The sequence below is a fragment of the Mauremys reevesii genome, linkage group 6, assembly GCF_016161935.1.
Source record: "Mauremys reevesii isolate NIE-2019 linkage group 6, ASM1616193v1, whole genome shotgun sequence".
In the NCBI taxonomy this organism is placed as follows: domain Eukaryota; kingdom Metazoa; phylum Chordata; order Testudines; family Geoemydidae; genus Mauremys; species Mauremys reevesii.
Genome location: NC_052628.1, coordinates 286573 through 301208, shown reverse-complemented (window position 1 = coordinate 301208; position 14636 = coordinate 286573). Strand labels below are relative to the sequence as shown.

Sequence of the window (14636 nt, the reverse complement as noted above, 5' to 3'; positions counted from 1 at the left end):
GGCCCAGCCTGGCTGGAAGAGTCATGCTGAGCCTCAGGCTGCCATGAAGAAAGCCCTGAACCCTGCAGCAAAAGGCACCTTCCTCCCTCCCACATTCACAACCCCGAGCCAAGTTCCACACCCTGCTATAGCCTGACAGAGATGCCCAGGGCCAGGCTGGAGCCAGAGGGCACTGCTCTGGGAGGGCCTCCTCCCACTGAGCCTGGGGACCTCTCCACCCAGCAACCAGTGGGCCAGGAACCTGCCAGAGGGAATCTGTCCCTCTGAGCTGTGGCACCTGCCCCAAAGACAACAGAGATGCATTATCTGGGCCTAGCCACCTCCCTCCGCAACCTCCAGGGCCCTTTAACATCTGAGAGCCATAGAGGCCCAAGAGTGGGTGAGTGGCTCTGAGCTGTTCCAGCAGAGGCCTGGCCCATGGATGCATGATGCACCAGGGTCCCAGCTCGTGAGCACCATCCCAGGAGGGCCGGAAGCCCGGATGCCCAGCCAGCAGAAATTAAAGAGGCACACAGGAAATGAGCCCTCAGCCATGTTACCAACGGCGTCAGCTCTCGCTGCAGTTCAGCGCCTACAGCAAAGCGAGCAGAGCAAGCCCAGCCAGGCGGGTGGTGGGGGCCCAATGGCACCCACATGGCCCTGTGCTAACATCACCACCCCCCAAGACACCATCACAAGGGGTCTTCGTACCCCCTCAGCCAGGGCACTTGCAGAGGGAGCTGGTGCGGCCACGAGAGACAGCCCCCCACACTCCTCCAGTAAGCCCCTAGCAGGGACAGAGCTGCAGGGATGCTACTCATCATCCTCTGCCATTCCCTGAGGCAGCAGCCAAGCTCTGACCAGGGTGTAGAAGACGAATCACTCGCACTGTGCCCCCAGGTGCTCAAAGCCTGGCTGGGAAAGGGGCGGGCAGACCCTAGGAGCCATGGCTGGGGCAGCTCCTGCCCTCACAATGTGCAGTGCTGGGGCCTCCTGGTACGGCCAACACGCTCAGTGCCACCACAGAGTTGCCTGGTCTCATGTGTGGTTGGAGGCAGCTCAGCCCCGGCCTGGCCATGTTCTCGGAGGCACAGGGAGTCTGGCTCCACAGTGCCTGCAGCCCATTCCCATTCCCACGTCTGCCCAAAGCCAGCGGCTCTGTCCAGACCATGGTCACTGCAGTCAGGGAGGCACTGTGGCCCATCATAGCGCCAGCCCCTTCACAGCCCCGCTCCCTGTGAGGCTGAGTCCCAGCTGCCATTCCCTCCAGAGCCTGTTTTAACCGGTAATGTTTGGGACGTCAGAGGAAGAGCCGGTTAGCGCATCACCCCCACCTTCTCCTGCTGTCTCCCTGGGGCACCGGGGCTGCGGAGTGGGAGGCACTGGGAGAGCAGCCCCAGCTAAGGGGTTACAGATGGGCTCAGCTTGGCCTGGTTTGGGGCAGCAGGACTGGCCAGAGCCCACTGGTGGTTTCGTGCTGCCCCTGTGGAGGTGGGGCACCCAGACCTTCCCCTCCTCACTGCTTCAGGGATCCATGTTACGTCTGTGCAGATACAGATGGGAACTTATTGCTCCCAGCCGGCCCCATCAAGGCGCCTGTGGGGCAGAGTCAGGGACACGTTCGTCTCCAGTGAGGCTGATGCCTCCTTCACGCTGGGCAGCAGCAGGATTGGCATCCCCGGGGCTTACTGAGCCCACAGCGTGTGACCCCTCTTTCTAGGGCACCCGCACTGTCGCTCCTTGAAACCCACCCTCACCTGCACGACGTATACTGGAAGGGCGATCTCAGTGACTGCGATTTCCAAGGCCTCCGCCGCCCTCCCTGTGCCAGGGCTCCGGCACATCCACCAGCACATGTGGTTGGTGGTGGGTCAGTAACTGAAACTGGGCCCAAAACACTAGGACTTTGTGACACACCATGGGGCTCCGCCAGGCAAATATTTACCCAATGCAGTATCACAGGCCGTTAATGGTTCTGTTATCGCCTGGTACACACTTGCAGTATCATGCACAGGGTGGCTTTGTCTGTGGGTGAGACACTTGCTTGGCCCAGCCTCAGTTGTTGAGTGCTCCAGGAGTGGGGCAGGGAGACTGCAGCTTTCCTAGACCACTGATGGGTCAGGAAGATCAACAAGCACCTGAGCTGGGGCAGGGGTGTTCCAGGGAAGGGTTCAAAGAAGCTGAACTGACCAGGCCCTTTCCGAGGTGGGGCAGAGGATATGTCCCTGCACTGCTGGGCATAGCCAGGCCCAGAAGTGGGAGCCACAAAATACCCCTGGCCTGGAGGCTGTGTTCTGGGGTTGCAAAGAGTCCTGCTCTCCTGCAGTTCAGGCCTGGCTTTGGCTAGCAGGGCTGGGGACATGCAGCGAAGCACCCGAACGCCTGGTCCCGAAGGGAGCTGGCAAAAACTGCAAACAACTTGCTGTGACTATTTGTTCAGACACATTCCTTTTGGGCCCTGCTGGCACGTCAGCTGTGAGGCCAGGACAGAGCAGGCCATGGAGACCAAGCTGCCTCTCCCCACAGGTCAGGATAGCAGTGAGGCCCATTGCATTGTTGTGGCCCCACCGCTCGCTGGCACTTGCTTACAGGAGCTATTCCTTCCTGGAACACCAGCGTCCTGGTTCTGCTCTGCCAGGCGTGTCTGTGTCAGGGTGGCATGCAGCAGAGAATCGCCCAGCCCCATCCCACAGCTCCTTACCAGGTAGTGGGACCTGCCTTGGGCTGAGGGATGCCTGGAAACTCGCTAGGACTTTCCGTCCGTGCAGGCGCTGGGTTAGCCGGAAGTTGTTCTGCAGGTCCGTGTCATCGTCTCCCTGCAGCGTGGTCTCCAGCAGCGAGATCTGAAGAGGGAGGGTTGAACGGAGTCATTAAGCTGCCCCTGGGATCCTCATGAACGCAGCCATCCTCAATGCCCTGGTGCGAGGGGGGCTGGCTTCAGGAAGTCTCTGGGGGGCCTACGGGTCGCCCCCACCCATTGCTGGCGCTGGCACGCAGCTCCTAGCGTGACAGGAGTGGCAGAGCCACCTGCAGACAGTCCCACCCACTCCCAAGAGGAGAAAAGGAGGCCCTCACCCCCCGGACGGACCTGCTCCTTGGACAGCAGCACCGTCTGGCTGAAGACAGTCCAGTTCACCGTCTGGTAGCAGGGAGGGGTGGTCAGAGAGCCGCTGTAGCGGTAATAGTGGCCTAGGTTGGCAGGCAGCAACCCTTCAATATTGAATCCAGCCACAGTCGTTTCCTTGCCTGGAAGGAAAAAAACACTGCCTGTGCTCTAGAGCAGCATGTCTCCATGCTCTAGAACACAGAGACAGCACAATCTAGAGCAGCACCGCTCCGTGGACTAGAGCACAGCAACAATCGAGAGCTCCACAGGCCCCTGGGGATCCGAATTTGGGCAGCGTGATCCTGGGCAGCACGTCCCCTGGAGCCAACACCCAGAGAGGGCGAGCTGTCACTGCAGGAACTGACCCCTGGTTTCACTGGAGAAGCACAGTGCCCTGGCCAGGCACAGCCAGTCTGTACAAGCCCTGGATGGACGAGCCTAAGGTGCTAGGGAAGCCATGTCATTGGGACAGGTGCAGAGTGGGAGTCCGGGAATCCCGAGGGATGAGACAGGAATACCTGAAAGGCCTCTGCTGAGCTGGCCACTCATTGCCTGGCTGCCTCACAGGAGCTGCCTGCCTCTGTCTGTCTGGCATGCACCGGCCTCTCCATGCAGCAGGCAGCTCACTGCTGCCCCTAGCTGGCCCCATGGTGGACATTAGGCGCACAAGGGCTTTACCTTCCTCTTGGACCTCGTGAAGTTGCTCAAGCAGAGGCTGATAGTGCACGTTGTCCTCTGGCCCAACCTGTAACACAGAGACTCAGCAGGTGTGAGAGCACAGGGCCAGGAAGGGCAAGTCTCCTGCCTATTGAGCCTGAGTCACAGCAGGGGCGCTCTGAAAATGGGACTAATCTCACTGTCACAGGCAGAGGAGTGACCCGTGACCTCCCTGACTGACCTGGCTGGGGTCAGGGCATCCCCCAGCACGGCCCTGGCACCCCCTGACCAGGATCAAAGCATGAACCCTACCACTGACCAGCGATTAGAGCATCCCCTAACCTCACCTGGACCAGTGCACAGAGCACTCTCTGCCTCCCACCACAAGCATGGCCCTGCAATCAGGGCATGTCCCGTCTCCGCACTGGCATGGCCCAATTGTCAGGGCATTCCTCCCTCCCGGACAGCCCCTGCCCTCCACTGCCCCTATTCTCCTCCACCCCAGAACTGCCTATGCCCGCTCAGTCCTCACCTACCCTGCCACACCCAGCCAGTGATCAGAGCATCCCTGCCTGGCACTGCCCCCGCCCCACCTTCCCAGCGACTGCCCCATTGGCATCACCTGCAGGAAAGCTGCCAGCACTGCTAGGCCACCGGGTTTTTTCATTGCCTCTTTGATGCTGCCACAGCTGGGGTTGTAAAAAACCATATGGATCTGGAATCAAAGCACAGAACCCCCTGAGGCTCCATTGTGCCATGGGCGAGTGCTGGACCTCCCAGCCCTGCACCGGTCCCAGTGTGACCCCACCAGATCTGGCCAGCCCCAGCACTAGGGCCTCTCCATTAGCAGTGCCTGGGGCCTGGTCACATGGCCAGAGCCCCCCACTCAGCACCAGGCAAGCTCCCCAAACCATTTTATGGTGGCCTGAGAGTGCTGCTGCTGCCAGCCCCTGCTGCCCCAAGAGCCCTGCCACCAGCCTCCCCCTGGTTTCTGCACATGGGTCAGGGCTGAAGGTCGTCTCCCTGGTGCCCATCTAGCTGGGGCAGCAGCAATCTGGCAGCCAGCTCCAACTCCTGTCCTCCCTGATGTACTGGGCCCTGGCGGCTCCATGCGAACAGCAACAGGGGGAGGGTGGGTAGAACCAGCTAGGAACCAGACCCAGGCAGCAAACACCTCTGAGTATGAGACAACAGTCCCAGGAGCTCTCTGACCACACAGCTCTGGGCTGGTGCCAAGGACGAGGGCACAGCGAGCTGTCCCCACTCCCAAGCCCTCACATGCCAGGGAGCGGGCCAGAGTGCTGGGGAAAAGCTGAATCATCCTCCAGCACAAGGCAGCCTGCACTGGGGAGCTCTGCGTTGCCCCCTCCTTAGGGCCTAGGTCCCCTGGGGTAGCTTGTGCCCCCACCCCCGGGCACATCCTAGGGCAATTTTAAAGGGGGCTGTGATGGGCCCTGGACTTGGGGTGGGGGTGGGCTCCCTGTGCCCCAGCACCTGGTTAGCGCCAGGGCAGTCTGGCTGCAGAGCAGGATGGATTGTTTATCCTGTACACAGAGTGTGTGGGTCCGTCCCCGCGCTGTGCACTGGGTGCCTGGCTCCAGGCCATTCTCTCCCCACCCCCACCCCCGCCCTGCTGGCACAATGTCTCTTCCATGGGGGAGTTTTGCCTCATTTCCCTCTGCTTCCATGTTTCAGGCTGTGTCATAAACTCTGCTTTTATTCCAGTTGCTCAGCCCTAGGCACATGATTCCTCCCTCTGGGTTCCTGGGCACTGGGCACGTGACCTGTGCCCTCAGAGGGTCTGAGCCAAGAGCAGAGACTGGCCGGAGCACTCCGCTGAGGCCAAAGGGGTGGCAGCCTCCCCGCCGATGGAGCTGCAGCCTGCACAAAGGGCAGCCGGTGACCTGGGGGTGCCACATCCGCCTCAGGGCACCAGCCTTCACGCTGTGCAGACAGCTGGAGCAGGTGGGACTGATGTGATCACAGCCAATAACTGAGGCACACCTGGGGAGCAGCAGGCAAGAGGGGAAGGCCCACGACGGATCTTTACCTCCCCATCATAGCGGCGTCCATCCACGGTGTGTTCTGAGCCAGGCCCTTCCGGGGAGCCCCAGTGCAGGTGCAGCTGCATAGCTCTGTACTCCTGTGGGTAGCCGCTGGCAATAGTCAGAGAGCCAGGCAGCCGAAGGACAACTGCAGGGGTGAGGGAGTGAAGGGGTAGAGAAGTCAGAGGGGGGCTCTGAACCATGGCGCTGGCACCAGGCGGAGACGTGTGTTATGGAAAATAGTCCATGTGGTTTAATGGAAAACAGGTCCTAACAAGCAAACTGATTTCATTCTTTGGTGCAATTAGGAGTTTGGTTAATAGAGGGAACGGTAGAGATGTAACATATGGAGACACTGTAACTTAAAAACAGCACTATACGGTAGCAATAGAGCACATTAAATGGATTATGCTCCGGCTAACCAACAGCTCTCAAAAAACAGCTTCCAAAGGGGAATCCGCACTGATCAGGGGAGTCTAGAGTGAGGTTCTGCAGGGATCAGTTCAAGGCCTGACACTATTCAACAGTTTCACTAACGCTCTGGCAGCAAGTCACGGCTGATGGCACAAAGATCGGCAAAACGATAAGGATGAGAACAGGGCAGCCACACAGACCAATCTGGATCACTTGGTAAGCTGGGTCCATTCGAACAAAATGTGCTTTAATGCAGCCAAATGCCAAGGTATACATCTAAGAACAAGGAATCCAGGCTATATGTCCTGGGAAGCAGCGACTCTGAAAAGGATTTAGGGATTACAGTGCACCAGCAACTCAACAGGAGCTCCCAGTGCAACACTGTGGGGCAAGGGGCTAATGAGGGGATTAGGAGCAGGGAGCAGGGAGGTGCCTTTATCCCTGTATACGGCATTGGTGATACTGCTACTGGAACCTGGGTCCAGTTCTGGGGTCCACATTTAAAAATTAGAGAGGGTGAAGAAAAGATCTATAAAAATGAGCTGAGTGCTACAGAAAATGCCTCCTAGTGAGAGACCTCCATCTGTTTAATCAAAAAGGAGATTGAGCGGTGAATCGATTATGCTGTAGGGTTTGTCTACAGCACAGGATCACTCAGGAAACTAATGCTTAAAGTGGATTAGTTAAACCCCTGTGTGGACACTCTGAATCAGAATTAAAGTGAACTAAACAAAACTGAAAAAAGGCCACACAGGAGTTCAAGGCAGTTTAACTAATCCACTTTAAATTCATAGTTTTGGCTAATTCAGATTAATTTTCCTGCATGTTCCCATGTACACAAACCCTTATTTACCTAAGTACCTTAGCCCTAAGTACTTTCCTGGGAAGAAAATAACAGGTTCTAAGGGCTCTTTATTCTAGCAGAGAAAGGCAGAACAAGAACCGATGGCTAGGAGCTGAAAACACATGAATTCAAATTAGAAATTAGGCACAAATTTGGAAGAATTCTTTTTTAACATGATTAAGACCTTCACCGTGCTGAAGTCCTCTCTTAGCCACACAACAGACACAGCTTGAGCAATGAGAAGTACACGCCCTCACCCACCCACCCTCCCTCCGCCACCCCACCTCTAGGACAGTCAGGGAACCTTCACTGGGAGGGGCAGAACAGTGAGCCCAGAGCTTACCCAGACCTGGCACCCCAGGCTCTGGGGTGGGTTCAGGAATGAGAGGTTTGGGGTGCAGGAGAGCGCCCCCTGCTGGCAGAGGCCAGGGCTGGAGTAGCTGGGAGTCCTCCCCCAACAGCCAGCGCCTTGCCCCACTCCCGAGAGCGCCCCCTGCTGGCAGAGGCCAGGGCTGGAGTAGCTGGGAGCCGCCCCCAGCCAGCGCCCTGCCCCACTCCCGAGAGCGCCCCCTGCTGGCAGAGGCCAGGGCTGGAGTAGCTGGGAGTCCTCCCCCGGCCAAGCCAGCTCCCTGCCCCACTCCTTAGAGCGCCCCCTGCTGGCAGAGGCTGGGACTGGAGTAACTGGGAGCCCCGCCCCCAGCCAGCGCCCTGCCCCACTCCTTAGAGCGCCCCCCGCTGGCAGAGGCCAGGGCTGGAGTAGCTGGAAGCCCCCCAGCGAGTGCTCCTGCCCCACTCCCCACAGCGCCCCCTGCTGGAAGAGGCCAGGACTAATCTATGAGAAATGTCTCAAAATATCCTGCCTCATCTGAGCATCCTGTGACGCGAGTGCCACGCCCTGTGAGCCCAGCACACACAGCTCAGCCCCTGGCACTGACCTGTGTGGCCGTTGTTCATTAGGCTGAGCTGCTCACTGGGGTCCAGGTTGTAACCCGTCAGCACAACAGGCTGCAGCTCACGGCTGAAGATTGTGGAATTGGTGTCAATATTGATGGGAGACTGCATCTGCTCACCGCACAATGGGAACTCCAACTGCCACTCGTCCTTATCTGTGCGGGGAAGAGAGAGACACGTGGGAGAGCCTGTGGGGTGAGGGTGCCTGCCGGGGAAGAGGCGGGTGCAGGAGGACTCCGGGCCCAGGCACTGGCTGAAGCACTCACAGGATGGTGATGTTAGAGGTCTGAGCGAACCAGGGGCCTGTGGGGAGCTCAGCTGCAAACACTGATCCTTCCTGACAAGCATGTGCCACTGGGATTGTGCTGGCCACTCAGTGGCCTGGGTGCAGCACAGTGTGTTTATTCACGCTCAGTCTGTCTCGCTGACGGCCACGTACCCCTGAATTTTACCCTGGAGTGGTGGGGGAGGGGGAACGGATAGTACAACCATCCTCTCGCCCCGCCTTGTGGTACCTGCCCTGAGCATAGTGCATTGGGGTGCTGCTCCCCTGCGCTAGCTCCCTCCAGATTTGCTCAGAAGCCTTTGCAGGCGCAGCACTGCGCGGCTGCTTCCTGCCCAGACAGAAGCTGATGGCCAGGGCCTGCTCTGCCAGCAGACTGTGCTGGGCTCAGAAGCTGCTGGAATCTCTGTGCAGCTGCCACAGGACAGGGCTCTGCGCACGGTGCACTGCCAGGAGCATCTATTTTAAGGAGCAGCTGTGAGAAGACGATTTACAGCCTGAGCCTGGCAGAGAGAGAGAGAGACACGCTCCTGGCGCAGCTGTGCTGCTCCCTCCCTGTCGCTAAGCGTGCACTTGGCTGCCCTGCCCTTCATGGCCCTTTCAGAGGCAGCCTGGCTGGCCAGGTCAGAGACATGAGGCAAAACTGCTAATGCAAGTCACATGTGGGGGAGAAACATACAGCAGCAGAGCTATGGCCATGAATGGAAACATGCTGGACAGTGAGCAGCACCAGGAACTCAAAGGTGGCACCAGAGAGCAAGCCCCATCTCTTCCACGTGCACACAGCCAGGCAACACAGGGACCTGCATCCATGGCCAAACATGTTCATGTACACATGAAGCCCTTGTGTGTGCATGAGAGCGAGACAGACATAGCCATGTCTCTGTGTGCGTCTACAGGGGCTGTGCCCAAAGACACCCGTGTCCGTGTGCATCTGCAGGGGCTGTGCCCGAAGACACACACGTCCGTGTGCGTCTACAGGAGCTGTGCCCAAAGACACATATGTCCGTGTGCGTCTACAGGGGCTGTGCCCAAAGACACACACGTCCGTGTGCATCTACAGGGGCTGTGCCCCAAAACACCCGTTTCCGTGTGCGTCTACAGGGGCTGTGCCCAAAGACACACATGTCCGTGTGCGTCTACAGGGGCTGTGCCCAAAGACACACATGTCCGTGTGCGTCTACAGGGGCTGTGCCCGAAGACACACACGTCCGTGTGCATCTGCAGGGGCTGTGCCCAAAGACACACACGTCCGTGTGCGTCTACAGGAGCTGTGCCCAAAGACACACATGTCCGTGTGCGTCTACAGGGGCTGTGCCTGAAGACACCCGTTTCCGTGTGCGTCTGCAGGGGCTGTGCCCAAAGACACACATGTCCGTGTGCGTCTGCAGGGGCTGTGCCCGAAGACACACATGTCCGTGTGCGTCTACAGGAGCTGTGCCAAAAGACACACACGTCCGTGTGCGTCTACAGGAGTTGTGCCCGAAGACACACATGTCCGTGTGCGTCTACAGGGGCTGTGCCCAAAGACACACATGTCCGTGTGCATCTACAGGGGCTGTGCCCAAAGACACACATGTCCGTGTGCGTCTACAGGAGTTGTGCCCGAAGACACACATGTCCGTGTGCATCTACAGGGGCTGTGCCCAAAGACACACATGTCCGTGTGCATCTACAGGGGCTGTGCCCAAAGACACACATGTCCGTGTGCATCTACAGGGGCTGTGCCCGAAGACACACATGTCCGTGTGCGTCTACAGGAGCTGTGCCCAAAGACACACATGTCCGTGTGCATCTACAGGGGCTGTGCCCAAAGACACACATGTCCGTGTGCATCTACAGGGGCTGTGCCCAAAGACACACATGTCCGTGTGCATCTACAGGGGCTGTGCCCAAAGACACACATGTCCGTGTGCGTCTACAGGAGCTGTGCCCAAAGACACACACGTCCGTGTGCGTCTACAGGAGCTGTGCCCAAAGACACACACGTCCGTGTGCGTCTACAGGAGTTGTGCCCGAAGACACACACGCCCGTGTGCTTCTACAGGAGTTGTGCCCGAAGACACACATGTGTGTGTGTGCGTCACCACTTCTGGGGGACCCATGGCCAGCATAGCCCTGCCTAGGCACGTGTCTGCTTTAAGACCTGTTAGGCTGCGCATGTTGGATTTGACCCAATATTATTTTTGGCTCGGTTATTTTTGCTATTCCTTATTCCTGGATTTTGAATGCCTATAAAGGTTTCTGGGTTTCCCTGCTGGGGCTCAGTAAATGGGATCTTTCTCTTATTGGTAGAGCCCTGCAGAGGGACTGGGATCCTAGCGGGAGCAGCATGTTTAAAAGTCCTGTGCAGGGCTCTAGCTGGAAGCAGAGGTACTGGTGTCACAGGTTGCTCCTAGTTACCCCAGTACAAGGTTTAGCTGGAGCTCCTAAGGAGGAACAGGTTAGGCTGAGCACCTGGGGGACATTTTGGGTGAGCGCTGGGGGAGGAGTAGCGAAGGGTGGCACCCACAGAGCACAATTCATGGTGCGTATTGCTAGGCAGAGTGGCTCAGAGTGAGTGCCCGGGGAACTGTTCAGGGCACACACCTGGGAAGAAGGTTTATGGTGGATGCCAATGGCTTGGTTTAGGGTGAACACCCCAGGAGGAGCAATTAAGGGGAAACACCCAGGGAATGATTCAGCGTGAGCACGTGGGGAGCAGTACTCTAGGGTGAATGCTGGACGAATGTTTTTTGAGTGAATCCCAGAGATGGAGCAATTGAGACTGAACCCTCACTGAACGGTTTAGGGCAGGGACCAAGGGAGGAGCGGTGTAGGCAAACAGTCAATGAACAGGTGTAAGCATCCAGAGAGGAACAATGTCGGGTGAAACCATTGGGGAATCATTTAGGGGCGCAGCTGAGAAGAGAGCTTTACAATGGACACCCAGGGACGAGTATTAAGGGCAGAGAAGTTTGGGGTGGACACTTAGGGAGCTGTTTAGCAGGAGCACCCAGGGAACAGGGTTGGATGAGCATGTAGGGAAGAGCCTGGGGATTGTGTTAGGAGAATTTGAGAGTGAGTAGCCAGGGAGGAAGTATTTAGGGGGGCATGAGAGGCCACCGGCTTAGGCAGACCACTTGGAGAGGTGCAGTTAGCGTGAGCACAGTGAAGAGCGGTAGGGCGGCCTCATGGGACAGCATTTACATGGTTCTTCCCTACATGGAGTGAAGTAGAGTAAGCAGACCAGCGGCCTGGTTTAGGATGAATACCCAGGAACTGGTTTAAAGTGAGCACAGAGGAGACTTACTCTGGTTCTCCATGGGTGTCTACCCTGAACATTTCCACCCCCGGTGCTTATCCTGATCGACTGCTTCACCCATGTGCTCAGCCTTCACTGTTCCCTTTCTGGGCACGTACCCTGGACTGTTCCCCCATGGAGCTCACCCTCCCTTGAACCCCTGCCCCAGTGGTCCCACTGGTGCTCACTTAATAGACATGCTCCCTGGGCAGGGCTGTCCCTGTGGGGGTGCGGGGCCCGGGACATAGGGCAGAGTTTCTATCTGCCAGGTGGTGCCCCCACCGGCTCTACCCAGGCCCATCCCCTACTCCACCCCTTCCCCCAAGGCCCCACTTCTGACCTGCCTTTTCCCACCCCCCGCTCTGCCCACCCTGCCTCTTCCCACCCCGCCCCACCCTTCCCCACCCATTTCTGCCCCCTCCCCAATTTCTGCCCCCTCCCCCATTCTGCCAGGGGCGAAACATCTGATCCACGGTAGGCACTGGGAGGGAGGGGGAGGCGCTGATCAGCAGGGCCCGCTGGGAAGCAGGAGGCACTGCAGGGAGGGGGAGGTTGGTGGGGGTGGCTCCTCCTCACGAAGCACGGGGGCCCCCAAAGCGTGGGGCCTGGAGCAGTTGCCCGATTTGCCATACCCTAGGGAGGGCTCTGTCTCTGGGTGCTTCCCCAGCCCCCTTCCCGCCAAGTGCTCACCCTAAATAATTATTGCCCATGTGCTAATCCTAAACTGTTGCTCTGAAGGAGACTCCCCAGTGTGCTCATGCTAAACCATTGCCTTGCAGGAGATAATTTAAACTCTCGTCCCCTGGAGCTCACTCTAAACCCTTCGCCCCACCCCACTCCTCGCCACGTTTCCCCCACCCCACTCTCCACAGCTAGTCCCCTTTGGCAGCTCCCGTGCTTTATCCCCACAAGCTGCCCACACTCCCACTTAGTATCACGCTGCCCTCGCACACAGGCAAACCCCACGAGCCGGGATGCGGCAGCACGTCGCAGGCTGTCGCCGTTTGCAAATAGCTCAGTACAACCTGGTGCTGTGAAGCATGAGTAAAGCCACTGTGAGCTCACGCACCCGGGTGTTGGCCAACACGGCTCAGCGCCGCACCCAACCCCCCCCCACTTAGCGCTAACAGGCCTTTGGCCAACACGGCTCGGCGCCGCACCCAACGCCCCCCCCTTTAGCGCTAACAGGCCTTTGGCCAACATGGCTCGGCACTGCACCCAACGCCCCCCTTAGTGCTAACGGGCCTTTGGCCAACACGGCTCGGCGCCGCACCGAACACCCCTCTTACCACTAACGGGACTTTGACCAACACGGCTCTGCGCTGCACCCAACGCCCCCCCCCCTTAGCGCTAATGGGCCTTTGGCCAACACAGCTCTGCGCTGCACCCAATGCCCCCTTAGCACTAACAGGCCTTTGGCCAACACAGCTCGGCGCCGCTCTGAACACCCCCCTTAGCGTTAACGGGCCTTTGGCCAACATGGCTCAGCGCTGCACTGAACACCCCCTTAGCACTAACGGTCCTTTGGCCAACACGGCTCGGCGCTGCACCCTTCGCCCCCCCTTAGCGCTAATGGGCCTTTGGCCAACACGGCTCGGCGCTGCACCCAACACCCCCCTTAGCGCTAATGGGCCTTTGGCCAACACAGCTCGGCGCCGCACCCAACACCCCCTTTACCACTAACGGGCCTTTGGCCAACACGGCTCTGTGCTGCACTGAACACCCCCTTTACCACTAACGGGCCTTTGACCAACACGGCTCTGTGCTGCACTGAACGCCCCCTTAGCACTAATAGGCCTTTGGCCAACACAGCTCGGTGCCACACCGAACACCCCCCTTAGCACTAATGGGCCTTTGGCCAACACGGCTCAGCGCTGCACCCAACGCCCCCCTTAGCGCTAACGGTCCTTTGGCCAACATGGCTCGGCACTGCACCAAACACCCCCCTTAGCGCTAACGGTCCTTTGGCCAACACGGCTCGGCGCTGCACCCTTCGCCCCCCTTAGCGCTAACATGCTAACTGAATGGGTGGAGACAAAGGGATGCATTTAGCCTTCTTTGGGCTAGTGCACAATCCTGACATAAGAGGTCCTGGACCCGCACCTCCAGCCCGTCCCTGGGCCTCAGGAGGGGCAGATCTGACCATTGGCAAGTCTGAGTGAGACATTTCTATAGGGCCCAATTCACATTTTGGGTCCTAATTCACCAATCCCCTGCACCTTGTGTTGTCACTGACACCAGTGCAAAGTGAGTGTAAGGTGTCCTCACTCTGAGTTACTGGGCAAATGAGACACAAGGCTCAGGATAATAGTGACCTGGGCCTTGGTGTGAATGTGGGGAGGATTGCGGCTTGAATGGGATGGGTGGAGAGAGGAGCAGGGAAACCCAGCATAGAAGGAAGCAGAGGAGCCCAGCATGGTGGAGTCAGGGGAGCCAGGAAGCCCAAAGAGCAAAGCAAAGGTCCTGTAAGCACAGCTGAGATTTCCAGCCCCAGCCCTGGTTAAAGGCCTCAGAGGCGTGGGATGCCAGAGATGTGAGGAACTCTCTATCCAGCTGGGCTGTCCCTGCGGGCAGCAGAACAGTCAGTTCATCAGGCAGGCACAGGGTCAGGAGCCTGGCTTGTGCCCTGGGCCACCTCCCTATGGGCAGGGAGCTGCACAGCCAGCCTCGCTGCAAAGCGGGGTGCATATGGCAGGGGGACACAGGACTGGTGAGTCAACACCCCATAAGAGAGGAGGTGCTTCTAAGCCGGGGGTCGACGTTCCAGCAGAGGGAGCAACCCAAGGTCTGCATGAACATGGAACCTGCCTCTCCCAGTGACCCCAGGGGTGGGTGAAGTCCAGCTCAGTGAGTGAATGAACCTTTTAGCCTGTGGGAACACAGAGCAGATGGGCAGGGTGGGGCCCACAGCTCCCAACAGGTCACTCTCTCTTACCTGAATCTGAGCAGTTCCCACCTCTCCCTGGGCCTGTCAGGCCCCAGAAATACTTGTGAGCCCCTCTGGGGTTGGTACCAGACCCCACCCCTGCTGCTGAACAGGGGCCGAGCACGGCAGAGCATGGGCATGAGCAAGG

General features: G+C 58.5%; 1 protein-coding gene across 1 annotated transcript in view; it reads right to left on the bottom strand.

The window, feature by feature from the left end:
• The window catches only part of CA9 (carbonic anhydrase 9), a 35607-nt gene that overhangs the window by 8831 nt on the left and 12140 nt on the right, over window positions 1-14636 (bottom strand). Inside the window, exons 3-8 of the mRNA XM_039543036.1 lie at window positions 7981-8151; window positions 5793-5935; window positions 4365-4457; window positions 3764-3830; window positions 3068-3225; window positions 2681-2822 (exon numbers count right to left, since the gene is read on the bottom strand). Of these exons, the coding sequence (XP_039398970.1) occupies window positions 2681-2822; window positions 3068-3225; window positions 3764-3830; window positions 4365-4457; window positions 5793-5935; window positions 7981-8151 (774 nt within the window). The remainder of the gene's footprint in view (window positions 1-2680; window positions 2823-3067; window positions 3226-3763; window positions 3831-4364; window positions 4458-5792; window positions 5936-7980; window positions 8152-14636) is intronic.